Here is a 27834-nt window from a genome sequence, read left to right as displayed (position 1 = left end):
GTGTGGAGGAGGAGGAGCTCCCAAGAAGTGTTCAGGAGGTTCGTGGGCCTCACCAGCCAACCAGGTAGGTCCTCAAGTTCAGTGCCAGAGGATACAAAGCTGCTTGGGCTTTGCAGTGCTGGGGCTACCCAGGTGGTAATGGGGGCTCAGATAGTACTTAGGGAACATGTGGTGCTGGGAATGGAAAACGGTCTGGTAGTATCTCCCTGCTCCTTATTCCGAGAGCACACCGGTAGGGCATTTGCCTTGTACGCAGCCAACCCAGAACGGATCTGGGTTCAATTTCCGGCATCCCATACGATCCCCCAAGCCAGGAGCAATTTCTTCTTCTTTTTCTTTTCTTTTCTTTTTTTCTTTTTTTTTTTTTTTTTTGTGGTTTTTGGGTCACACCCGGCAGTGCTCAGGGGTTTTTCCTGGCTTTGTGCTCAGAAATTGCTCCTGGCAGGCACGGGGGACCAAATGGGACACCGGGATTCCAACCGATGACCTTCTCATGAAAGGTAAACGCCCCACCTCCACGCTATCTCTCCCAACCAAGTACACATTCTTTGACCAGTTTTTTTATTGAAAGACCCTAACACAAAGCAAGCTGGGGAAGAGGGGGTACAGGATGGTAGAGACCCTCCCCAAGACTGCTCTGATTTTTGCATGGGCATCAGGAAAGAGAGGAACCTAGGAACAAAAACAAAGGCACCCCAACCCAGCCTAGCCTGCTACAGCTCCCACTCCCTATGCGCCCGCCTCAGGCCTCCAGCAGCTTCCCCAGGAAGCGGAGATTGAGGATTTTGAGCTGCTCATCCAGGTCCATGCGGACGATGCCATCCTCACCATCGATGCTCAGCAGGACACCGGTGGCTTCTCGGTCCTCCCCCAGGATCACCTTTACCTGGGGGCGCAATAGACAAGTCAGAGTCTAGGCCAGCGACCCAGCACCCCCTTGCACCCCGTACCCCATCACCGTTCCTTACTTTGTTGTTCTTGGTGGGCGTGATGGGCTCCAGGTGCTCGCTGGAAATGCTGACCACCTTCTCACTGTCCTTCAGGTACACTGAGCACATGCCACCCTGTGGAGGGGACAACTGCTCAGACGGACTGGCTCCCTGCAGGGCCCTCCTGGCCCCAGGGCCTGGTCTGCGGGTTAGCAGCATGCAAAGGCAGCAGCTGAATGAGGCGATCAGGAATCCAGGCCAAAAGGGAAGCTGCTTCATAAGTACCCAGCCTTGTGCCCCAAAGCTGCTCCTAGGAACCGCCCCCAAGGGTCCCCAAGGAGCTCAACGATATCAGCCCCTTGAGCTCTATGAACTGTCCACTCAGCCCCTGGAAAGGGCTCACCACCCCATCCTCCTCTTGCCTCTCTTCCTGCTCTTCCTTTGGCTCCCAGGTCATTTCCCCACAATCCATCCAATGAAGGGATTCCAACCGGATCAATTCCTCTCTCCGTTCTCTACTTCAACACCCCACAATTCCCTGGGTGCCCTCAGGACATAGGCCAAGTACTCCAAGCTGGCATGGACCTGGATCTGACCTTCTCCCACCCCGTGACCCCCCCCCCTTTCTTCTGGCCCACTACATGATACTTAGAACTTATTCCTAGCTTTGTGTTCTCCTGAACACTCCTGGTAGACTCCAGGGACTCCAGGAACCATATGGGGGGTGAGTGTCGAACCTAGGTTGGCCACGTGTAAGGTAAGGTTGGTACCTTAGTCCGGCACCCTTTCCTCTTTGCCTCTTGATACTTCTGCCCCATAGGTGCCTGGCACTAGGAAAGGAAGCCCCCTCCCTAGTGATTCTTGGTTTACACTTCCCATGTTCCTGTCTTCCTGTCCCTGTGTTTTCCAGGAAACCTGTCCGGTCCCCTTAAAGCAGGAAAAAGTGGCCCTGAGTCTACAGAGTCCTTGTTCCAGGCTCCCCACACCCCAGCTCTGGGTGCAAGGCAGCCAATGCCTGGGCCCTGTTGAACTGCAATCTGAGGATGCATGGGAGCTGGTGGGAGCTGGTCCTTATGAAGAATACCAGGAACAGCTTTCATGGAGGAACTAGCTCTGAGGAATGACAGGCTTGGTAATAAAAGCTACACCACACTGGGTAAGCGGAGTTTTTAGGCAGCAGAGAGCATAGGAAAGAGAATACCCTACATGTGCCTCCCTGAACAAAAGCTGATGAAAAGGGCCAAGTTTAGAGGAATGAGACCTGAGGGAAATGGGCGGCTTAGGAACACAGAGGCCAGATGCGTGGGGAGGGCTGGGTCAGGGTGATTGATGCAAAGTCCTGAAGCTGCATTGCTCGATCTCTGACCCTCTGAACAGTGTCAGGAAGCATATGCACCTCCCTACCCGGCCCCCATGGGTGTCCATCACTGATCTCACTTGCAAGTAGGAACCCCAGCCTGGTAGCTTGCCCCTTAGCCTTTAAACACTGCCCAGCGCTGAGCAGTAACTAGAAGAATGGTTAGTGAATGAGGGAGGAGGTTGGCAAATGAGAGGGACAAAATTCAGGCTCACCCCCCAGCCAGGGCCCCACTCACCGTGACGCTGCGGATGACGCCAGCTTGTCCCACCACTTGCGTGTCCAGGTAGGTGTCCCGCACCTTGACCTGGATGTCAGTGGTTACCCAGTCGCTGGAATTCTGCTCGATCCCTGAGCCTGGGGTATGTGGGTTGTAGCCTCCAGGAGAAGGGGCGCCGGGTGTCATAGGACTGTACCCCACAGGGCTGGGACTGGGGCTGGCCTGTGGGAAAGGAGGGGCTACTGTTGACTGTCCCGACAGGTGGAGCACTGATAACTCACCTGGGGGCCGAGCCAGTGGGGTGGTACCTGATAGGCCATGGGCGAGGGCGTGGGGTGGTAGCTGGCCGGCGAGTGGGTGTTCTGGTAGCCTGCAGGGCTAGGAGCCACCTGATGGTAGCTCTGAGGGCTGGGACTGGGCTGGTAGGAGCCTTGTGGGGAGGGGGCGGCGTAGGGGGAGAACTGGTCTGTGTTGTACCTGCAGAGACAGAGAGCGGAGCGTTGGTGGGGTTGGACTGGGGCCACCAGAAGCTAGGCAGGCCACCCCCACCCACCGAGGACTTACATGGCTGGTGTTCCTGGGGTCTGTGGGTTGTACTGTGGGTTGACCTGGGGGGAGGAGGGGTCTGGATAGCCAGGTGTTTGGGGGTTGGGGGTACCCCCATAGGCTTGTGGAGATGGTGTGGGCTCGTCATCGAAGGCATACTCGTACTCTTCCTCAGCCCTGTCAGGAGAGAAAAGTCTGTTGGGAATCTTGTCACCACTGGGTGGGAGATACTTCTGGAAATGCTGAGCGCCAGTGGGGAAGACAAGAGAGTGATGGGGCGGCAGAACCAGTGTCCTGGCCAGACTGAGCCGCAATTCCTGGCATGGAGACCGGAGACCACATGTCTTTATCCTGCCAGGCCTACCTGGCTAACCACCTGGGCTTGAAGCTGAATGTGGGGGATCCCGCCTCAGCACCTGCTGCTCACCTTGATGGCGTGTTAGGGTTATTGGGGTCCCAAGCCCCACTCTGAGCAGGAGTGCGGCTGCCATCATGCAGTGGTGTCTGTGACCCATAGTGTGGGGTGCGGCTGCCTGCAAGCGGAGAGTTTACCCTCAGTTTCCCTCCCCTCCAACACCAGTCCAGCCCTAAACCCCCGTTTGTTCCTGGAGGAGGGTGCTTAGCTTACCATCCTGGAGGGGTGTCTGGGAGCCATACATGGGCGTGCGGGAGCCAGAGCCATACATGGGCGTCTGGGATCCGTACATGGGCGTCCGCCCATACGTGGAGGTCATGCCCCCTAGGCGCCGGGAGCCCCTGTGCACCAGGAACAGCGGGGTAAATGGGGTCCGCCACTGTAAATGGGGTAAATGGGGTCTCCCCCCAGCCCTGGAGCAGCCCAGCCGTACACCGTGGTGAGGCGCTGACGGTCTACAGAGATGGTCTGGCAGGTGGAATGCAACTCCACTCGGGCTGTGGACTCAGTGGCATCCTTGACCACACCAATGTAGCCTAGGAGGAGGGGACAGAAGGTCAGGCCAGGGGACCCAATTGCCATGCCCCGCCCCCATCACGGCACCACCTGCAGTCACCTTTGTAGGGGCCCTGCGAGATGCGCACGGTCTGGCCGATGAGTTCGTTGTCTCTCCGGCCCCGGCCCCTGCTCATGCCACCGCCGGGGCTGCCAAAGCCGCCATGCTGACCTGGGAGGAGAGCAGCATGCCCAGGCTGTGTCCACCACTCGCCCACTTGCCCTCTTCTCGGCTCCCTCAGCCCAGCACGGTACAAAAGGGAATAGTGCCCAGTGCCCCTCACATCCCTGCCCAGCCCCCTTACCTCCAGCACTGGGGTGCATGGGGCTGCTGATCCTGGGACTCATTGGGGCGAAGCCACCCACGGTGAAGTTGGTCACATCTCGGGGCTAGAGAAGGGCAAGAAATGAAGTGGCAGGTGACTGGGACCGGAGCCACATTTCCCGAATCCCTACCTCAGCTGAGGATAGTCCTGCCTCTCAGGGCCAGGGCCTCCCCTTGTGGACAGACTAGCCACCAGGTTTGCCATCAAGAATCCTGCCTTGGGGCCAGAGCAGAGTGGGTAGGGCGTTTTGTCTTGCACGTAGCTGATCCAGGTTTGATCCCGGCACCCCATGTGGCCCCCCATACCTGCCAGGAATGATTTCTGAGTGCAGAGCCAGGAGTGACTCCTGAGCACCGCTGGTGTGGATGACCCCACATAAAGAGAAGTCCCACCTCTGGACCAAGGACTGAGGTGGAAATGTGCCCTCAGACAAAGGAGCCCTGGGCAAGGTGACTGGCTCAACGTGAGGAGTGCAGGCTCTGCACACAAGAGGCCGGGTTCAAGCCCTGACACTGTAGATGTCCTCTAACCTGGTGACACAACCCCTATCAAGTCAAATGTCCTCACGGTGCCTGACTCACAGCACTTGCTCCCGGCCCTTCCTCCTCTTAAGCCCACATCCTCCCAGCAAAAAACAGCTGCCCTGTGTCCACTGACCATCGGCCCACTCTGCCTATAGTCACCGCCCACTGAGGTGCACTGATCTGGCACGAGGTAACAGTATGAGCGAGCAGGTCTGCTGTGCCTGGCACCATCCAGGTGATCAGGACAGTTGAATAAACAAAGACCAGGCTGCGTTCTGTATGCGTGAGGCTGGGTTCGAGCTCCAGCACAGTTCAATCCCCCAAGATCCAACCAGAGGGACCAGAGAGATAGCATGGAGGTGTTGTGTTTGCCTTGCATGCAGAAGGACAGTGGTTCAAATCCCGGCATCCCATATGGTCCCCCGTACCTGCCAGGAGCCATTTCTGAGCCTAAAGCCAGGAGTAACCCCTGAGCGCTGCCGGATATGACAAAAACAAATAACAAAACAAAATAAAAAAAGATCCAAACAGAACAATCCCACGCAATGGCTGATGAGAAGCTGGGTCTATTCTCTGGCACCCCATAGTTGTCCCCCACGAAAAAAAGTAGAAATAAAAGCCCAAATGCAGGAAACACTGAATAAAGAGCTGAGAACCACCAACCAACCTGCTCCTATAGACTTATCCTGCCACTGCCTTCACGCCCATAAACATTCTTACCACTCCTGAAGCCAGGGACCCCTCCCAGATAGGCATCCCAACGCTGCTCACCTTTGAGCCCCCGGCAAGCACTAGATGACGAGTCTTGCAGACGAACATGCCCCCATTTTCCACCAGCTTCTTGCAGTGCAGGAAGGCGATGTTACGGTAGAGATGGCGGATCTCACCCTCCCGATCCTGGACAAGGCAGGAACATCACTCAGGGCCCGCCTCGCCCGCCTTCTACCTGAGGCTCTCCTGTGGCCATGTATAACCCTACTCACCGAGTGGGGACCGTCAATGACCTTGACAATGTCTTTCACATGGATGTTGTTCTGTTCAGAGTCCAGGGCCACTGCAAAGCGGTTGTCCTTCTTCCGGGTGACAGCCTGGTGCCTGACGGTCACCACTTTCCCGTTCATGTTCAGCACCTGGAGGGGGCAGGACGCTGAAGGGGTGACAGGGAAGGGCTGACGTGGGGGGAAGAGTCCTTCCCGAGGGAAGACGTCCGAGCTCAGCGGGACACAGGGGCCTCCCGGCCCTGGGACCGAGCATGGTCCACCCTGACCAAGTCCCACCCTGAAAGCACTGGCCCCCCCCACCCTTCCAACTCTTCCTGAACACCATTTGGCAGGAGACAGGACAAGGGTAGAGATAAGGAAGCTTAACGTTGACCCATCACTCTGCCAGGCTCACTAAAGCCTCACACGTCTGTGGAGACGCAGCTGCCGTGTTTCCCCCCTCACAAAGGGGCGTTTCAGGCTGGGGGTGGGGGCAACAGGGCAGCAACACAGAAGCAGCCACAGAGATGTGAATTCAGAGTCCATGGCCCTGTGCACTATGCCTGGATTCCCAAATCCAGGGGCAGCGTGGAAGGATACCTGCAGCATCCCAGAGCGCACCAAAATCTCACATGGGTGAGACGCTGCCACTGCCTCCATTTTACAGGCGGGGAAACTGAGGCTCAGCAGAGGCAGCCACTTGCTGCTTGCCCAGAGCCAGAGGCTGGGGTCCACATGCCCTGAATCAAGCGAGTTCTCAGCATGCTGTAACTACCCCAGCTGGCACCAAGGTCTGCCTAGGGAAACGGTGCCACACACCTGGAAGGTCTCCCGCTCCAGCCGCACGATGACGCCCACCGTCTGGGGATCTAGCAGCACCAGCTCGCCCCACTCGTGCTGCCCCCCAACGTCCACTCCGGAGGCTGTCTCCGAGCAGAGCTGCAGGTCCCGAGGCAGCACCTTCAGCTGGGGGACGACAGAAAAGACTGAGAGCCTCCAAAAGATGGGTCCCTGGGGGTGGCCCCTGCTCAGTCGCTCCTGCTCCCCTCGCCCTACCTCATGCATGGTGAGATCGGAGAAGAGGATGACAAAGTTCTCCTCCACCCGCACAATGAGGCCGGTGTCACCCTCGAAGCGGCCAGCTATCACCTTCACGTGGTCCCCCATCTTGAAATACTTTCGCAGCTCCTGAGCCGGGAACTCCAGCATGTCCTAGGATTGGGGACACACGGGAGCAGGTGAGCGGCCTGGTCGCCCAAAAAGACAAAGGGTGAACCTCAAGGTGAACCTCGCGAGGCCTGAGACAGTGCTAACACAGCCCTGTGCACGCATAAACACACTTCATGTGAAAGACATCGTCAAGTCCCCAACATACACAAACATGCACATACACACAGATACTCCACGCCCCCCCATACACACCCCGAGCCACTACATGCACACCGTGGTTCCACACACCCTCAGCACCATTAACAGCATGGCTAGACAGGCCCACATACCATGTACAGGTGCACACGCGTCATTGGCTATATGAGGTCCCCTCTGCACCCCACCCACGCGCACCTTGAGGTCCTCATGCTTCGGCATGATGGTGATCTTGTTGCCGTCCACGCTGAGGATCTTGCCCTGGAGGTTGATGAGCTCCCCTTCACACACCTCCACGTTGTCCCCAGGCTGGAAGTTGTGTTCTCGCTCCTTCCCTGCAAAACAGATAGGGCTGACTGAAGGGCTGACAGCCCAGGGTCTGCCGTGGGCCTGGCCCGCAGCCTGTGGGGACCCAGTACCTGTGCTCTCGGTCACCACCTCCAGGTCGATGCCCTCAGGCTGATCCTCGAACTTCTCCAGCTCCGACAGGGTGGGCTTCACGCCTTCCGTGATCTAAGCCAGGGGAGACGGGCTGTCAGACACGGAGGCTGCCTGGGACACAGTGCCCGCTCTGGGACTGAGATTTTGTGGGGACGCACACGGTGCCCCGGCCCTCACCACAGCGGACATGGCGAAGCTCTTGAACAGAAAGCCTTTCCGGCTGTAGCGGTTGCCCTCGAAGATGAGGAAGTCTCCATCAGAGGCCACGTCACCACCCAAGGACCTGGAGGGTGAGACAACAGAGGTGCTTAGGGGACTGGCCCCAGGCTGTTGACACTGCCCCTGGGAGTGGTGATGGCTGCACAGGGTGGGGGGGACATCGTCTATGTTCTGCAACCCAGTCCTTCCTGCAGCTCCAGAAGAGCAGGGCCTGGAACATGGCAGGTGTGCCAGGAACACTAGAGGGACAAAGGCAGCAGACATGGCCTAGGGACACATCAAGTACTACAGGGCCAGAGAGGTAAGAGTCAGAGTCAAAAGGTAGGACCTGAGGCTGGAGAGATAGCATGGAGGTAAGGCTTTTGAGGTGGTTCGAATCCCAGCATCCCATATGCACCACCCCCCCAGCTTGCCAGGAGCTATTTCTGAGTGTAGACCCAGGAGAAACCCCTGAGTGCTGCTGGGTATGACCCAAAAACCAAAAAAAAAAAAAAAAAAAAAAAAAGGCAGGACCTCCCAAGATATATGTGTATGTGGGGGAGGGAGGGAATGGCTTAGTTCCTGCCAGACTGCCTGGAGCATCCCCAGTAGTAAGTGTCCCCACTTCCCACTGCCCACACAAGAATAGAGAGCATGCCTGTCTTATCTGTAGTTTGGATACCAGCACGCTCTGCCAAGCATGTTGGGGAGCTGTTCTGCTTAGCCCAATGGGAGCTGGGGGAATCCCAGCTTGCTTTGAGCCACACACAAAAGGGAGGTCTGGACAAAATGCTGGAGGGGTTTAGCACGCTCTAGGGTAAAGGTGGAGGACATCTTCATAATCAGGCTGGGTCAGGACAGGGCACTGGCAGCTGCCTCAACTCCCTGGGACGGAGGTGCCCATCCTACTGAGAAGAAGGACCCTATACCCCATCTTCGGGCCAGGACCAGGAGGACATGGCAAATCACACTGCAATGAGGTACCATTTAGTTCTGGGTGATCACAGCTCTCTCCGAGTCTCTCAGAAACTAAGGGCACAGGGGCCGAAGCAATAGCACAGTAGGGAGGGTGTTTGCTTTGCACACAGCCGACCTGGATTTGACCCCCAGCATCCTATATGGTACCCCCAGCCTGACAGGAATAACTTTTGAGTGCAACCAGGAGTAACCCTTTAGTGTCATGCAGGGTGTGGCCCAAACTCCCACCACCACAAAAAAAGAAAAGAAATTAAGGGAACAGCGACTATATGGCCCTCCACAGCAGAGCAAACTGAGACATAGAGGCACATTACTTCCTGAGACTGCCCTGTGAGGGCCCATCCCTATCACTTTTTTTCTCAAGCACTGTTGGCTCCACCAGTCCCCAATGACACATACCTGATCTTCTCGGCATCAAATAGCCGCTGTGGAGGCCGCTTAAACTTCTTCTTCTTGGCAAACCAGTCTTTCTGCAGAGGAAGAGGGGCAGAGGCAGGAAGGGTGAAGTGCCCATCACAGGGATCAGGCCACCCCCACACACACCAGGGCCCCTGTCCCCACAGTACCAAGCTCATGCGGGCCTTGATGCGATCGTAGTCTATTCGCGGGATCATCTTCAGGGAGATGGTGTTCTGACTCGGCTCCACATAATCCACCTAGGATAGGAGGGTGCTCAGGGGGCCCAGCCAGAGCCCAGCTCTCCCCTCCTGACCCCTGACACAGGAAGGAGTTGCCAGGTGACAGCCAACAGCTCCCATTATGCTGGGCTGAGTCTGCCTCCCACAGCTCTGAAGCGATGTGTCCATCGCTTACTCCGCCACCGAGAGGCCAACAAGGCCCCTCAAACCTCATCTCCTGGAACCCCAACCCCTCTCCAAACCTCACCCTTTCATTGCTCCGCTGCCCACACACAAATGCGAGTACCAACCCAGACCCCACCTTCTCACAGCCGTCTCCCCTATGTCAGCTATGCCTTTGACAGATACTGTGCTCCACAGCGGTGACTTGTCCTGGCCACTAGGACCCCACCCAGACTCGGACACAGTCCCTCACTGGTCTCCATGCTCCCATGGCTAAGTTTATCCAAGGACTCCCATACCAGATATTCTGTGCTTGGGTATGTGAGAAGTGGGGGGGGGGGGGGAGGAGTTCTGTAGCCTGTAAACTTTTAGCATTAGGAGCAGGAGCAAAAGTATAGCAGGTAAGAGTGTTTGCCTTGCATGCAGCCAACCCAAGTTTGATCTCTGGCACCCCATCTGGTACTTGAGTACAAAGCCAAGAGTACCCCCTCAGCACCACCAGGTGTGGCCCCCAAAAAAACAACAAACTTTTTAGCATCAACCCTAGTCAGAGCCATCTCTTTCTCTTCCTTGCTGAACCAAATATATCTATCTTCCTACATATAACTAAATGCCCGAGTGTCCCACAGCTGCTCCCTGAGAGCCAGCAGGCACTTCTCAAGCCAAACACCAGAAAAACCTATTCAGACCAAAACCATACTCACTATGTCCCTTAGAACCTTCCATGAGACTCAGGAAAAAAAACAAGCTTGAAACTGGGCCACCGGCCCCTCAGCTTCCTATCCCCCCTGCCCACTTCCTGCACAAGACCGCCTGTCTCAGTGCCAAGTCCTCTGCCACAAATCTCTTCCCTTAGCAGGTCTCAGGACTTCATCCCCTCACCCTACAAGCTCTCTGCTCAGTGTTCTGAAGACACCCCTACTGCCTTGTGCTCATGATAAAGCTCCAGCTCATCCTCATCTATCTAGGAGGGCTCTGCTCTCTGCATGCCATGAGGAGGAGGAAGGACAAAAGGACAAGATGGGCCGGAACAGGGCCTGGAAGTGTGAACCTGAGCCCTGCCCCTGGGCTCCCCAAGCCTCATACCTGGGCAATGTCATCCTTGTAGATGCCCCGCTTGAGGCGGACCCAGGATTTGGGCTTCAGGTTGGCCACCTCCTTGACCACCTTGAGCACGTCTGTCATCTCCTTGATGGGCACCATCTGCTGGTTCCAGTAGCCCAGTCGCAGGTTGCCTACCCCCTCGATGGCCTGCTTCACGTGGGTCTGCTTGTAGGCCTCCACATAGATGTAGCCCTTCACATGCTCAGGTGCCACCACTGACTTGATCTGCAGGGGCTGGTGGAACAAGTTGGTGCAAGGGCACCGTGAACCAGCTGTGAGCACAGCATGATGGCACCCGGCCCCAGAACAGGCAGAGTGACGCGGGACTCAGGGCAGAACAGTTTCGATCTGGCAGCCTGGTCCTGCAGTGCTCAAGTGCTACTTCCAGCTCTGCTAGGGGGTCCATACCTAATAGTGCTCAGGGGAACACATGGTACTAGGGATCAAGTCAGGGCCTTCACACACACACACACACACACACACACACACACACACACAAAATGTGGGCCACAATTTGAGTTAAGTCTCCCCACAGTCCGACACACACACACACTGACACACACCGACACACACCGACACACACACACACCGACACACACACACACACACACCGACACACACACACACACACACACCGACACACACACACACACACACACACAAGGAATGTGGGCCACAACTTGAGTTAAATCTCCCCACAGCCCGACAAAGAAATTTTTCTATCATGAAGACTTAAGACTTTAAAACAAAGTGAAAAACAGAGCTTCAAAATAACAGAAAGGGAGGGAGAAACCAACAGTTAGCTAATAATGTTGGGAGATGACAACACGTTACTTTTGATAAATAAGAGAAAAGTAGGGACTGGAGAGATAGCGCAGCAGTAAGGCATTTATTTGCCTTGCATGCAGAAGGATGGTGGTTCGAATTTCGGTGTCCCATATGGTCCCTGAGCTTGCCAGGGGCGATTTCTGAGCATAAAGTCAGGAGTAAACCCTGAACGCTGCCGGGTGTGACCCCCCCCCAAAAAAAAAAAAAAAAAAAAAAAAGAGAGAGAGAAAAGCAGACAGGGGACCAAACAGCCCCATACCCATACCCCAGTTAGGTCTCAGACACAACAGGACAATTGGCCCCAAGGGAAACAGGAAATATTCTCTCCCAGCCACACCACAAGCCACAACATGTGTGCAACTACAACACAGTCTTGAAAGACGGAAAGGGCCCGGAGAGATAGTACAGTGGCGTTTGCCTTGCAAGCAGCCGATCCAGGACCAAAGGTGGTTGGTTCAAATCCCGGTGTCCCATATGGTCCCCCGTGCCTGCCAGGAGCTATTTCTGAGCAGACAGCCAGGAGTAACCCCTGAGCACTGCCGGGTGTGACCCAAAAAAACTAAAAAAAAAAAAAAAAAAAAAAGAACTGGGAGCTGGAAAAGCCAGGTGATGGAAAGCCAGATGACCAGAAATGCATAAGCCAGACAATTCTGGTAGGCAGAGGGAAAGAGAATGGCTGTTCTCCAGTTAAGTCAAGTTACTGACCTGGACACACAGCTCAGCACTGGGGGCGCCGACACCATCGCCTCTGAGCTTGGTCCTGACTTAGACCGCCCCCCCCCCCCCACCCTGGATGCCCGTGGCCCAACTTACTGTGTCTGTGCACTGGTAGGCGATGAACTTGCGCATCAAGGAGATGGCTGTGGCCCGCTCCTCCCCAATCTGGAAGGAAAGAGCACTCAGGAGAAATGGACACAGAAGGCACAAATTCCAGCAAGGGCAGGGGATGGAGATGCAAATATGAAAGGAGCCAGCCCCCAGCACCCCAACTCCAGCAGGAACCCAGCATACGCACGCACCTTACACTTGACTGTCCACAGATTGGGGTCCCTAGACAGGAGAAAATGACACTGTCCTCATGACAGATTCGACTCACACCCCACCCTCTGCCCAGCAGTTTCCCTCCTGTACAGACCCCTGTGGGGGTCCCTGGGGACCCGCCCCTTACTTGACTCCTGGCAGCAGCTGCTGCTGGGTGATGTCATCCGAGAGTTCATCGGAGCCTCCATACACCCTGGAGGGAAGAACAGTCAGGAAGGCGGAAACGGGGATGCCACTGACACCCCCATACACACACAAACATACTGCATCCTTACGTCTCTCCCACAGATGACTTGGCGTATTTCTTCATGTAATACTCGCCCAGTTCTTCCTCCCGTTGATCCCTAGAGCACAAGGGAGAAAGCATGAATGAATGATACGTAAAGCGGGATATGGAGGAACACCCCATCTCCCCAGGACAGCCAGTTCCTCCTTGCCTCCTGACCCCCTTACCTCCACAGGTTCTGCAGGCGGCGAGCCCCAGAACGATCTTCATCCAGGACGACATTATCAATGTTGGATGCTGGAAAACAAGGTGTAGATGGGGTGAAGAAGAGAAAAGCAGGGGTCTAGAGATAGCGGGGTGCTAAGTGGACCAGAGACACCTAAGGAACTCCCCTCACCCTGCTTCATGTGAGAAGGGTTGGGGAGTCAGGGCCCAGCAATGGAGGGTCAGCCCGCTATTCCCATTCAGTCACTTTTTCTCACTCACAAACATGAAAAAACACACACACGCACTTTCCTGGGCTAACAGCTACCCAACCCCAGGGCTGGCCAAGGGGGACAGGGAGGGCATGGGGGGCAGGGATGGCGGGACTCGAATACCCCAGACTCTTACCTTCGATCTCTTCTACTTGGAGAAGGAGGTGGTGGTGGTGGTGGTGGTAGTGGTGGTGGTGGTGGTGGTGATGGTGGTGAGGGCGAGGGCAGACAAAGTATGAGCCAAATTATAGCAGCAAAATTAACCAATGGGTTGGGGGGAGAAGGGAGGGGCACGGGAAGGTTGAAAATCAAAAGTAAAGGCCAGGCACCACGTGGTTGGGGAGAAGCCGAAATGTATGAGGCGCACAGAACAAAAAGTAACAGGGTGGGGCACTGGCCCAAGAAGTGGGGGGTACCTTGGGATAAGGCCCACCCACCCTACTACCCCCCAAAAGGACTCAGTGGGGGGGGGCCCAGGATTCCAGAGTCCTCTCCCTACAAGGCCCTCACCCCCCAACTCATGGGCCTAAAAGGAAAAGGGCACGGAGTCGGTCTCTCTGGCAACGACAGAAAGAAGCGAGGTGACGAGGGGCGTTGGGTGGTGCAAGGCATGGGGTGAGGGGATGGGCCATACCCGTAGGGGTCCTACAGGGTCGAGGCCCCCACCTTTCTCTAGGATGTCTTCTGCTCCATCTTCCCACTGGTCTTCATCCTCGTATTCGTCATCCACGTCTGAAAGAGAGACAGGCGCAGGTGGCCTCAACACAGGGGCTCCCAGAAATGCCTATGCTACAGACCCAGCAGACAAGAGGGGTTCTGAGGCCACAAAGCTGCTCCACACTGAGCACCAGGTTCTGGAAAGTTCCACAGGACTCAAACAGTTCACCTCCCTCCAATCCCAGAGCCATACACGAAAAAAAGAAAGGAGAGACAGAAAGGGTCAGTGAGGTGTCCCTGGGCTGCATATGGCGGACCCCAGTGTGGCTCATTCATTACCGCCAAGGGTCACTCCTGAGCAGGGAGCCAGGGGGAGCCCTTGAGCCTAATGGAGCCCAGAAAAGCTGTGTAGGTCAAGAAAAGCCTATGAGAGCCCGGAGAGATAGCGCAGCGGCGTTTGCCTTGCACAATCCAGGACCAAAGGTGGTTGGTTCGAATCCTGGTGTCCCATATGGTCCCCCGTGCCTGCCAAGAGCTATTTCTGAGCAGACAGCCAGGAGTAATCCCTGAGCACCGCCGGGTATGGCCCAAAAAATACAAAAAACAAAAAAAACACCTATGAAACCCCCCCCCCCCATTATTACACCCCACACCACCACCAGATTTCTTTTTTCCTCACCAGACTGGGGCTGCCAAGATGCCCTCAGCACCAGGACTGACCCTCATGCCCTCAAGCTGCCCTGACCACTTTAAGCCATAAGCCCTCTTCAAGGGGGGCCTTCAAGCGTCACACCCTAAAGTCCAGTGCTAGGGGCAGGGAGGGTGCGCAGGGGACTACTGTGGCTTCTGCATGCTTCGAACCACCACTCCACAGCCCTTTTCCTGGGGACCCCACACAGCTTTTGTTCAGGTCACCCAGGGTGTGTGTGAGAGGCCTCAGGGCTGGATTACAGGTTTTGCCTCACCTGGATGCCATTAAGTCAACTTCTAGACTCAAAGGCCCTAGCCTTTTTCTTTTTTTATTTTCTTCTGGGGGCGTTATGGAGGTGGGATTTGGCCAAACCTGGACTTACTCTATTTCTATATATATTTTTTGTTTGTTTGTTTTGTTTTGTTTTGTTTTTGGGTCACACCCGGCAGTGCTCAGGGGTTACTCCTGGCTCCACGCTCAGAAATTGCTCCTGGCAGGCTCGGGGGACCATATGGGACACCGGGATTCAAACCAGTAACCTTCTGCATGAAAGGCAAATGCCTTACCACCATGCTATCTCTCTGGCCCCACTGTAGTTCTATATTCCTGGTGGGGTTTAAGGTACCATATGGGGTGTCAGGGACTGATCCCAGGTCAGCAAGGGCTCTACTCCTGTACCATCTCTCTGGACTTTTAGTTTTTGGTTTTGGGCCACCCCCGGCAGTGCTCAGGGGTTACTCCTGACTCTGCTCTCAGAAATTACTCCTGGCAGTCTTGGGGGACCCTATGGGATACTGGAGATCAAATCAGGGTTGGCCTAATCTGTGCAAGGCAAATGCCCTTCCTGCTGTGCTAACACTCTGGCTCCACTATGGCCCTTCTTGCTTTGTTTCCTTTTGATGAGGTGTTAGGAATGGAACCTGGGCTAAGCCCCCCCGAAGGCTTCCAGTTACTGGATTATTGGGCCACCTGCTCTGTGCCACCTCCTCTCCAAGGCTGTAATGCCAGTGTGGGCTCTTTCCAGGCAGCACATGGGTTTAGTGGGAAGCCACACCAGTGTGGGTGGGACAGAGAGAGGGGCAGGGGCACAAACACGCCAGGGATGCAACCTATAGACAGGGGCTAGCACTGCCGCCACATCCCTGACCCCAGATGCTCTGATCCTCTGCCTCAAACCCAATTTGCTAGGCCCATTATCACCCAGGGGTGTTTACAGCATCACCATGGACAAGCGCAGAAAGCAACACGAGTGCACAGGTGTTTCCATAGCAAGTGAACTGAACTGTCAGAAACCCCTACAGAGGACAGAGGTTTGCGGGCCCTGTGGACCAAATACAAGAGTGCTGCCAGCTACCTGCCCAACCCCCAGCAGCCCTACCCGGGCTGTTGTCTTCCCCATCAAGTCCTGTCCACTCTCATTTCCTCTTCACTAATTCTACCAATGCAGCCCTCTGTAAAATGGCTGAAGCAGCTGCAAGAACCAAAAACAGACAGAACATCCTCAACCTCTGCTCCACTGGGTAAGGAAAAATTATGAAAAAGTAAATTGGAGAAGGGCAGAGAGATAATACACCAGGGAGGGCGCTTGCCTTGATATCACTAGACAAGGTTCAATCCCTAGCATCCCACTAAAAGTGGAACACCTGAGCACTAAAAGTGACTGTTGAGCACCAGACCAGGAGTAAGCTCTGAGCACTGCCCAAATACAACAGCAACAACAACAAATGAAGTTTGGTGCTGGAGTCAGAAAAATAGTATATAACACCATAGGGCATTTGTCTTGCATGCAGCTGACCCAGGTTCCAGCTCCTAGAATCCATTTATCCCATATGGTCCCAAGTACTGCCAGAAAAGTGGCCCCTGAGCACAGATCCAAGAGTATGTCCTGAGCACCAAAAGGAAACAAACAAAAGGGCCCGGAGAGATAGCACAGCAGTGTTTGCCTTGCAAGCAGCCGATCCAGGACCAAAGGTGGTTGGTTCGAATCCCGGTGTCCCATATGGTCCCCCGTGCCTGCCAGGAGCTATTGCTGAGCAGACAGCCAGGAGTAACCCCTGAGCACCATCGGGTGTGACCCAAAAAAAAAAAAAAAAAAAAAAAAAAAAAAAGAAACAAACAACAACAACAAAAAATGTGGCAATGGGGCCGGAGAGATAACATGGAGGTAAGGCGTTTGCCTTTCATGCAGGAGGTCATCGGTTCGAATCCCGGCGTCCCATATGGTCCCCCGTGCCTGCCAGGAACAATTTCTGAGTCTGGAGCCAGGAATAATCCCTGAGCACTGCCGGGTGTGACCCAAAAACCACACAAAAAAAAAAAAAAAAAAAGAAAAGAAAAAAAATGTGGCACTAAGATCTTAAATGTTTATGTTGACATTATGGAGGTTGTGCATAATATCCTACTGCTGCTTATGTTTGAAATTTAGCAAAAGAAAAACTCTTTTATGGGGCAGGATAGATAGAACAGCGGTAGGGCGTTTGCCTTGCAAGCAGTTGATCCAGGACGGACGGTAGTTCAAATCCTGGCATCCCATATGGTCCCGTGTCTGCTAGGAGTAACCCCTGAACGAAGCTGGGTGTGACCCCAAAAAAATCTTGTATAAACTTTTATTAAAACTTTTATAATGGGGCCGGAGAGATAGCATGGAGGTAAGGCGCTTGCCTTTCATGCAGAAGGTGGGTGGTTCGAATCCCGGCATCCCAATATGGTCCCCTGAGCCTGCCAGGAGCGATTTCTGAGCATAGAGCCAGGAGTAACCCCTGAGCACTGCCGGATGTGACCCAAAAACCAAAAAAAAAAAACCCAAAAACTTTTATAACTATAGGGAGGGACTGGAATACTTCTTTTGCACATACAAGGCCCAAGCCCAGCTAGGAGGATCCAGAACCCTGAGTGTGGTCCAAAAAGAACAGTGGGCTGGGCTCAGAGAATAATTTAAAAGGATAAAGATGCAAGTGCTGTTGCAAGAGCCCCGGATCCAAGCTCCAGCACCAGAGGGTGCCCTAAGCACCACCAAGTGCAGCCCAAAAACTAGAATCTAAAACCACAAGCTGCAGAAAAGGAACTGAGGAGAAGGTCAGGTTGCCAGGCACGGGCCAGCTTTCAGACATACCGGCTTCGTCCAGAATGAAGCCGCCATGACGGGGTTTCTTGGGGGGCCGGTCATCATCTTCCTCTTCTTCTTCCTCATCATACTCCTCCTCCTCTTCCTCCTCCTCTTCCTCCTCTGGCTCTTCCTCCTTCTCGCTGCCTGCTGCACTCCTTTGCTCTTCTTCTACCTGTGGGGTCAAGCCAGGATGAGGTACTGAGGTGTCGGACCTTAGTATTTGGACACCAGCTTCCCACCCCCAAATCTGACCTCGGTCTTGAAAACTAATCTTCACCTCTCTCTACGTGAAACACTTTTTTGGGGGTCGGGGGGATTTGGCCCACACCCAGCAGTGCTCGGGGGACCATATGGAATGCCAGAAATTGAATCCGGTCGGCCATGTGCAAGGCAAATGTCCTACCCACTGTGATATTGCTCCCAGCCCCATTGAAGCAAATTTTATTGGGGCCATGTACCCTCTGCTGGAGGGACTCAAGATAATTCCTAGCAGTACTCAAAGCACCATGTGGGGCCAGAAGAATCTAGCTCAGAACCTCACTCATGCCAAGCACTAGAACTGCTCCAGGCCGTGTCTTTCTTTCCACTCTGGGGTAGGACTACCCCTCAACCAGTCACTTAGGGCGTGAAGGATCACCAGGTGAGGCTGGGGCCCAGGGCAGGACTCCTACTCACACAGCAGACGCCCAGCCCTGGGGCAGCTATAACCACTAAGGCTTCCAAAAACCAAAATAAAATAAAATTTAATAAAATAATTTATTTATGGGCCGGAGAGATAGCATGGAGGTAAGGCGTTTGCCTTTCATGCAGAAGGATTCATGCAGAATCCCCCTATGGTCCCCTGTGCCTGCCAGGAGCAATTTCTGAGTGTGGAGCCAGGAGTGACCCCTGAACGCTGCTGGGTGTGACCCAAAAAAATTATTATTAATATTATTAAAATAAACAAATTTATTTATTTTTATTCATATCTTTATTTAAACACCTTGATTACAAATATGATCGTTGTTGGGTTTGTCATGTAAAGAACACCCCCCTTCACCGGTGCAACATTCCCAGCACTAATGTCCCAAATCTCCCTCTTCCCCCTCCTGGGGCTGGAAATGTAATATAGCAGGGCAAACACTTGCCTTGCACAAACAACCTGAGTTCAATCCTAGACACCCCCATCACATACATGGTCCCTGGGCCCAGCAGAAGTAAACAGGAGAAACACCAGGAGAGACAGAACTAAATCCTGAGCCTGGCTGGCTCTGGACCTCTCTAAATTTGTTTTTGTTTTTTTGGGTCATAACCATCAGTGTTCAGAGGCTACTGCTGACTTTGCACTCAGGAATCACTCCTGGTGGGCTTGAGGACCATATGGATGCCAGGATCAAACCTGGATAGGCCACATACAAGGCTAGTGCCCTTTCTACTATGCTATCACTCCAGCCTTTCTAATCCTTTGAATAATTGAACTGAACCAGAAAAAAACTACTCCCTCAACTTTACTTTTCTATATTAAATAGATTGCATCTTGTTATGTTCACACAAGAACTTTTCTGGTTATTTTTATTTATGAGTATTTTCATGCAATTCATGGTTTGGGATTTTTTATTTGGGAGGGCAACACCCAGTAGTGCTCAGGGAACTATGTGATACTGGCAACCAAACTCAGGATTCTGTAACCAAATCATGCCCTTTGAGCATTTCTCAGGCCCATTTTCATTTCAGGAAACTTTTGGACTAGAGATAATACAAGGATTAAGGTGCTTGCCTAGCATGCAGCTGTGGCACTGCAACCATATATGGTCCCCAGAGCACTGCAAGGCCTGGTCCCTAAGCACAGACTCAGCTGTGGTTCCTGAGCCAGGAGTGGTCCCTGAGCACCACACCACTGGGTGTGGCCCAAAATTTAAAAATGAATTCTAAAAAGTCATCTGTTTGTTTTTTTTTAATTTTTGGTTTTTGGGCCACACCCATTTAATGCTCAGAGGTTACTCCTGGCTAAGCGCTCAGAAATCGCCCCTGGCTTGGGGAAACAATATGGGACGCCGGGGATCAAACCGAGGCCCTTCCTTGGCTAGCGCTTGCAAGGCAGACACCTTACCTCTAGCGCCACCTCGCTGGTTCCATCTGTTTTATTTTTTAAGTTAAAAATGTTAGGGTCGGGCGGGGCGGTGGTGCTAAAGGTAAAGTGCCTGACTTGCCTGCGCTAGCCTTGGACGGACTGCGGTTCGATCCCCCGGTGTCCCATATGGTCCCCCAAGCCAGGAGCAACTTCTGAGCACATAGCCAGGAGTAACCCCTGAGCGTTACCGGGTGTGGCCCAAAAACAAAACAAAACAAAACAAAAAAAAAACAAAACAAAAAAAACAAACAAAAAAAAATGTTAGGGTCAGGGGCCGGGAAGGTGGCGCTAGAGATAAGGTGTCTGCCTTGTAAGCGCTACCAAGGAACGGACCGAGGTTCAATCCCACCGCGGTTCGATCCCCCCGCGTCCCATATGGTCCCCCCAAGCCAGGGGCGATTTCTGAGCACATAGCCAGGAGTAACCCCTGAGCGTCAAACGGGTGTGGCCCAAAAACCAAAAAAAAAAAAAAAAAAAGTTAGGGTCAGGGCCCGGAGAGATAGCACAGCGGTGTTTGCCTTGCAAGCAGCCGATCCAGGACCAAAGGTGGTTGGTTCGAATCCCGGTGTCCCATATGGTCCCCCGTGCCTGCCAGGAGCTATTTCTGAGCAGACAGCCAGAAGTAACCCCTGAGCACCACCAGGCGTGGCCCAAAAACAAAAACAAAAAAATGTTAGGGTCAGGGGGCCCAAGTGATAGCATAGCAGCCAACTCAGGACAGACCCAGGTTCAATCTCTAGGCCTGCCAGGGGTGGTTTCTGAGCACAGAACCAGGAGTAATCCCTGAGCACCCCCAAGTGTTGACAAACCCCCCCCCAAATTTGTAGGGTCAGAGATAGTACAGGAAAAAGGCATTTGCCTTGTACACAGCCAATGTTCCATCCTGAAGCTAGTAGGAATCCCTGGGCACTGGCAGAGTGTGGGACCCCGCCTCCCCCCCAAAGTGAAAACATCGTTCTCATTTTGGGGCCATACTCAATAGTGCTCTGGGCTTACTCTGGGCTCTGCACTCAGGGATCACTTCTGGTGGGCTCAGAGGATCATATGGGATAACAGGATCCAACCCACGCTATGTGCAAGGTCCTACCCAATGACTACTTTTTTGTTTTGTTTTGTCTTTTGGGTCACACCCGGCAGTGCTCAGGGGCTACTCCTGGCTCTACGTTCAGAAATCGCTCCTGGCAGGCTTGGGGGACCATATGGGATGCCGGGGTTCGAACCACCATCCTTCTTCGTCTAAGGCAAACGCCCTACCGCTGTGCTATCTCTATGGTCCCTGACTACATTTCTGGCCCCGGGAACAGAAGAGGATTTAGAGGGATGGAGAAATATTCCAGTTTGATCTCTGGTACCATATATGGTCCACCTGAGTAAACACGGTAGGGAATGAACTCGGAATAGCTCCAGGTGTGGCCTCAAAATCACTATACATATTTGTTAAACAACCCTAAGAATATTCTACTGGTCTAGAACTTGAAAAAGGTGGCTGGAGCGATACGACTGCAAGTTAGGTGCTTTCATGCAACCAAACCTGATTCAAACCCTGATTCCATATGGTTCCCCCTCCCCACAAAGTGATCCACTAGGAGTGACCCGTGAGTTCAGAGCCAGGAGTAACTCTGGGCATTGCTGAGGGTGGTCCAAATACAAATAAAATCAAACATTAACTAGACACAGCCTGACTTTTCAGACCCCTCAATATCCTCCCACTTCAGTCCCAGCCATCTCTAGTTCCCACATGGGTCCCGTAACCAGGGAGATGCTCAACAGGTTGAAACAGAGCATACAGGGGCCTTAGAAGAGGCCTTGTCACCAGGAGCAGCCCCAAATTAGAGACAGAGGGTAGTGATCTAGTATAAAGGTCAAGACACTTGCTGTGCATGCAGCCCTGCTTAACTCCTGGTACCACAAGATTCCCCTCAGCATTGCTAGCAGCAGCCCTAGATTACCTGCTGACCCAGCCCCAGTGGTGAAAGGTCCTCACATTGACCACTGGCCACTACAGGGAATATAATCACCAAAACAAAACAAACTACAAGCCAGGACAGAGATGTAGTCAGCAGTAGAGCACTTGCGATACATGCACAAAACCATAAATTCGGGGACCGGAGAGAAAGCATGGAGGTAAGGCGTTTGCCTTTCATGCAGAAGGTTGGTGGTTCGAATCTCGGCATCCCACATGGTCTCCTGTGCCTGCCAGGGGCAATTTCTGAGCAGAGAGTCAGGAATAACCCCTGAGCACTGCCAGGTGTGACCCAAAAACCAAAAACAAACAAACAAACAAACAAAAACATAAATTCGATCATTAGCTCCAAAAACAAAAATAAAACCAAAGAAACTACCCAAGACAGAGCACACCTCAGTAAAAGCAGGCTCAAATCCCAGCATGCTAGAAACTCAGTAGACATTTGTTGGACGAACACACTGATTCCAAGGGCTGAGAATGGTGAGACAGCAGATTCCCCCAAAATGACTCAGAATTGGCCTTCCTGACCTGTCTACGGAAACTCGTCCTTGAAGGGCCAAGCCAACATTTCGTCATCCGAAAAGCCCACTTCCTGCATAAGTGCAACCTCACCTAGCCCACCTGGGGACAGCAGAAGGGTCAGCAAGTGAGTCAAGAGTCTGGTGTGTGGGCCCGGAGAGATAGCACAGTGGTGTTTGCCTTGCAAGCAGCCGATCTAGGACCAAAGGTGGTTGGTTCGAATCCCGGTGTCCCACCTGGTCCCCCGTGCCTGTCAGGAGCTATTTCTGAGCAGACAGCCAGGAGTAACCCCTGAGCAACACCAGGTGTGGCCCAAAAACAAAACAAAACAAAAAAAAAAGCGTCTGGTGTGTGTGTCTGGAGAGAACACAGTGGGCAGGGCACCTGTACAATCCCTGGTACCACATATGGTGCCCCAAATACCTTTCGGAGTAATTCCTGAGCGGCCAGAGTGATAGCACAGAAGCTAGGGTGTTGGCCTTGCATGTAGCTGACTTGAGCTCAATCCTGGCACCGCATAAGGTCCTCCAAGTCTGCCAGGAGTAACCTGAGCGCCACCAGGTGTAGCTCAAAGACCAAACTGAGAGAGATGTGGAGAGAGAGAGACAGACAGACAGACAGACAGACAGACAGACAGACAGACAGAGACAGAGAGACAGAGAGAGACAGAGAGAACACCAACAATCCTGGTTTCCTGATTTCATTGCCACTAGATTCTAGGGAGCAGAGGAAGCCCCATATACAGCAATGCTCAGGGCTTATTTCTGGCACTGCATGCTGCAATCACTTCTGGTGGGCTCAGGGCACCATATGGGATGCCAATGATTGAACCCAAGTTGGTCATTTGCGAGTCAAGAGCCCTCCCTGCTGTACTATTGCTCCAGCCCCTCATTACCACCAGGCTTTCATCACAAGCAAATGTGCTGAAGCCAAGAAGAAGCCATGAGTCAAGACCAAAGTGTTTACTGTATGCCAGAGCCTTTAAACACAACTGTGCTTAGAGCAAAGGCCTTCCTGCCACCCCACACTCCATAGCTCCTGCACCCATGGCACAGAGAGCCCTCCAACAATCATTGGAGCTGAAGATTCCCCACAGGGTACAACAGAGCCTGAAAAGCAAACACATACATACAAAGGCCCAGCAGGGAACAGAGAAATAAGCAGGGCCACTCAAGAGTCCTCTCCACACACCTGATGTTTTCCTACACCTGCCACTCGGCACACAGGATGGCCCATGACAACAGAAACATCCTGGGCAATGGGGACGTGTCAGTTCTGAGGGAGAAGCTACCTCCTAGCAGAGAGCTACAGAATAGGGAAGTCTCTAAGTCTTGTGTTACTGAATCCTTCCATTTTATTAAAAAAAAAAAAGGGGGGGGGGATCTGGATTTTTTTTTTTTTTGGTGGTTTTTGGGTCACACCCGGCAGTGCTCAGGGGTTACTCCTGGCTCCATGCTCAGAAATTGCTCCTGGCAGGCACGGGGGACCATATGGGACGCTGGGATTCGAACCGATGACCTTCTACATGAAAGGCAAACGCCTTACCTCCATGCTATCTCCCCGGCCCCAGAATCTGGATTTTTATGTGAAATCAGCCTTGTGCATGTCGACAACTACTGGTAGGTTTTAAATTAGTTTAAGGCAGGGGAAGGAGAAATATTCCAATAGGACCAGTACATGTCCTGCACGAAGCCAACCCCAGTTCAACCCTCATGAGCCATGAGAGTCTTAAGCTCTTAAGCACTGCCTGGCGGTGTGTCTGACACATCCCCCCCCCCAAAAAAAAAAAAAAAACCCTAAGTTTAAGGGCCAGAGCAATAGCTCACAGGGTTGAAGCACATGCTTCACTGGTAGCTGCTAGGGTTGATCTCAGCATCCAAACACTGCATGAGGCAACCCAGAACCTTGAGCCAGAAACACCATGAGTGTGACCCTCAAACAAAAGAAAATTTAGGAAAATAATAGAAAGGGGGCTCGAGCGATAGCACAGTGGGGAGGGCATTAGCCTTGCACTCAGCAGATCCTGGTTTGATCCCTGGCATCATATATGGTCCCCCAAGTCCACCAGGAGTGATTCCTGAGCACAGAGACAAGAGTAATCCCTGAAGTGCTGCAGGGCAAATAATTCGAGAGAGCACATTACAGGTAAGGGGCTTTTCTTTCATTAGACCAACCTAGATTTGATTGCCAGCACCCCCTCATGATCACCAAGCACCACCAAAAGTAAGCCCTGAATGCAGAGCCCAGAAGAAGCCCTGGGCACGTCGGGTGTAGCGCAGAAACAAGCCTTGCCTTGTTTCATTCTCTCCAGCACCAAGTCTGCCACCATATGATCAAGCACTTGTTTGTCCAACAAATCAGTAAGCCAGAAACAGGGTCAGGGAAATAGTAATAGAATTACACTTGATGGTATTTGGAGGACCATATGTGGTACCAGGAATTGTACAGGTGCCCTTCCCACTGTGCTCTCTCCAGCCACACACACCAGATTCTTGACTCATTTGCTGACCCTTCTGCTGTCCCCAGGTGGGCTGGGTGAGGTTGTGTACACCAGGAGATGGGCTTTTCAGGTGTCCAAATAACTAAGAGTTTGGGTTTCAATTGAGGTACCAAACAGACCCCTTCCAAACACCTCTAGATATGGCCACCGAACAAGACAAAATTCAGCCAGAAATGAATTACACTTGATCATATGCCATCTGAAATCCAACTCAAAGCCAGAGTGAGTCTTTCAAAAGATAGATTAAAAACATCTCTTACGGGCCGGGTAGGTGGCGCTGGAGGTAAGGTGTCTGCCTTGCAAGCGCTAGCCAAGGAAGGACCGCGGTTCGATCCCCCGGCGTCCCATATGGTCCCCCCAAGCCAGGGGCGATTTCTGAGCACATAGCCAGGAGTAACCCCTGAGCGTCAAACGGGTGTGGCCCAAAAACCAAAAAAAAAAAAAAAAAAACATCTCTTACTTACAAATATCTTACTTAAAAACTTTAAAATGTTGAACTATATATATATATATATTTTTTTGTTTGTTTGTTTCTGGGCCACACCTGTTTGACGATCAGGGGTTACTCCTGACTATGCGCTCAGAAATTGCTCCTGGCTTGGGAGGACCATATGGGATGCTGGGGGATCGAACCACGGTCTGTCCTACGCTAGCGCTTGCGAGGCAGACACCTTACCTCTAGCACCACCTTCCCGGCCCCAATGTTGAGCATTTTTAAGCCTGAAACTCAATTATGAATAACTTTCTAACTTCTTGATAACTATATTAAAAAGTTAAATAAGGGCCAGAGTTAGCACCTTGGTAGGGTATTTGCCTTGCACAGATCCAGAAACAGATCCAGATTTAATCCCTGGAATCTCATTTGCTTCCTTGAACCTGCCAGAAGCAATTTCTGAGCGCAGAGCCAGGAGTAATTCCTAAGTGCTGTCAAGTGTGGCCCCCCAAAAAATATGGTTACATAAAGAAAGTAGATTATAGGGCCGGGCGGTGGCGCTAAAGGTAAGGTGCCTGCCTTGCCTACGCTAGCCTTGGACAGACCGAGGTTCGATCCCCCGGTGTCCCATATGGTCCCCCAAAGCCAGGAGCAACTTCTGAGCACATAGCCAGGAGCAACTCCTGAGCGTTACCGGGTGTGGCCCAAAAAAAAAAAAAAAAAAAAAAAAAGAAAGTAGATTATATCCCTCTTGAACCCTCTTCACAAAGCTGCTTCAGTGAAGGTCAAATTTCTTGCCACGGGCCTGGAGAGATAGCACAGCAGTGTTTGCCTTGCAAGCAGCCAATCCAGGACCAAGGGTGGTTGGTTCGAATCCCGGTGTCCCATATGGTCCCCCGTGCCTGCCAGGAGCTATTTCTGAGCAGACAGCCAGGAGTAACCCCTGAGCACCGCCGGGTGTGGCCCAAAAAAAAAAAAAAATTTCTTGCCACAAGTCTTCAAAAGCCTATGACTTAACTCCTAACACTTCTTTCCCTAAACCCATCAAATTGGATTCCCTGTTACTCTTGAATATCGTCAGACATGCTCCCCAGCTTTGCACTGGCCTTTCCCCTCACCAGAACATTTCTTTTTCTGTGTGTCCCGGCCCAGTGGCAAAAGCCAAATGACTGCTTCCTCTGGCATGGGCCCCTTAGGCAGAGAGTGAGGCCCAGCCCTAAATCCAAATCCATGCATTGAAACACTTTACTGGGACCTGACAAGACTCAATGGCCCTCATCACAAGCCACAGTCATTCCTCTAAATGTCACCCTGCCGGACTCCCCCTGACCCCCATTAACCTACTTACTAAAAGGAACCACTTGGGTGTAAGTGGCTCCAATCAAGCTTGTGTGCAAGGTCTGGGTGCCATCCCCAGCGCTTTGTGTTCAAGTCCTGGAGTCTCAGCCCAAGAGGGACCTAACTACAGGTAGAAGTGGCCCCTGACTTGGTGGAAACAAATAAAGGACAACTAGAACTCCCACTTTTTCTACCGACCCTTTGATTCAGACTTGACACTAGAAGCCCTGGAACACGCCCTGCACCTCAGAGACGTTTCTAGAAAGACAGAACAACCTATTCCACCCCAAGAATAGTGTCTGCCCTGCCCTAGGCCAGGCCCACAACTCGCATGCCGTTATGTCATCGAGCTGACTGTGCCTTTTTTTTTTTTTTTTTTTTTTTTTTGGTTTTTGGTTTTTGGGTCACACCCAGCAGCACTCAGGGATTACTCCTGGCTCTCTGCTCAGAAATCGCTCCAGGTAGGCTCGGGGGAACCTATGGGATGCCGGGGATCAAATCACCATCCTTCTGCGTGCAAGACAAATGCCTTACCTCCATGCTATCTCTCTGGCCCCTGACTGTCCCTCTTCCAGATGAGGACTTGTCCCCTCTTCTTCTCCCACCAGACAGCCAGCCCACCCCCAAGGGATCCCCCCAGCTCCCACGATAAGCCCCCCAAGGGACCCAGGCCCCAGGTGCAACCCTACCACCACCCACAGGCCCTGCCAACACACCTCGGCCTCCTCGGCCTCGCTGCTGCGATCGCTGTCCTCCTCCTCGGAGAAATTGCTGTCCTCGCTGTCCGACATCTAGGGGTGCAAGACAAGGCAGGTGGAAACCTCACCCCGGAGCCCCCAACCCCGAGCCTGACCCCCCAACTCCCCACCAGGTTTCCAGGGAAGGGAAAAAATACTCCTTAGCTCAGCCTCTTACGGTGATCAGCCTGGAGCCCCGATACCACCGGCTACACCCCCCAAAGTCTGAACCCCGACTCTCCACTAACGGCCCACCCTGGCCCGCCACCCGGGTCGGTTTCTCCCGTTCCCGATCAGCACCTCCAACACCCCGATTCCAACGCCGCCTTCGGCAGCAGCTGCTGTTCACACGACGTCTGCCTGAAATTGACGCGCGTTCTCGCGAGAACTTACCCGTCGGCCAAGTTCGCGCGAGATCGGCGGCATCGGAGCCCAACCCAGGGCGCACTTCCGGGACGCCATCTTAGG

At 53.1% G+C, this 27834-nt stretch overlaps 1 protein-coding gene across 2 annotated transcripts; it reads right to left on the bottom strand.

Annotated features, from left to right (window-relative positions):
* Positions 1-556: 556 nt before the first annotated feature.
* On the bottom strand, positions 557-27731 carry SUPT5H (SPT5 homolog, DSIF elongation factor subunit). Of its 2 annotated transcripts, none has more exons than XM_049787139.1 (29): positions 27667-27731; positions 27346-27420; positions 17770-17935; positions 13976-14041; positions 13061-13130; positions 12883-12951; positions 12735-12800; positions 12586-12616; positions 12380-12448; positions 10721-10972; positions 9401-9490; positions 9234-9304; positions 7836-7941; positions 7637-7730; positions 7416-7552; positions 6909-7064; positions 6672-6818; positions 5856-6002; positions 5644-5769; positions 4328-4412; positions 4084-4194; positions 3901-4003; positions 3681-3808; positions 3480-3585; positions 3071-3229; positions 2815-2983; positions 2525-2728; positions 969-1064; positions 557-886 (listed from the first exon to the last, which is right to left on the bottom strand). In XM_049787139.1, exons 2-29 carry the CDS (start codon positions 27418-27420, stop codon positions 743-745), a joined length of 3243 nt encoding a protein of 1080 aa, XP_049643096.1. In that variant the 5' UTR covers positions 27667-27731; the 3' UTR covers positions 557-742. The 2 variants fall into 2 exon arrangements, with proteins under 2 accessions (XP_049643096.1, XP_049643097.1); XM_049787140.1 differs by lacking the exon at positions 27667-27731 and adding an exon at positions 27545-27630.
* Between the last annotated feature and the right edge of the window lie 103 nt (positions 27732-27834).

The sequence above is a fragment of the Suncus etruscus genome, chromosome 14 (assembly GCF_024139225.1).
Source record: "Suncus etruscus isolate mSunEtr1 chromosome 14, mSunEtr1.pri.cur, whole genome shotgun sequence".
NCBI lineage: Eukaryota > Metazoa > Chordata > Mammalia > Eulipotyphla > Soricidae > Suncus > Suncus etruscus.
Note: the sequence above shows the minus strand (reverse complement) of the source record. Positions and strands in the feature narration are given on the sequence as shown.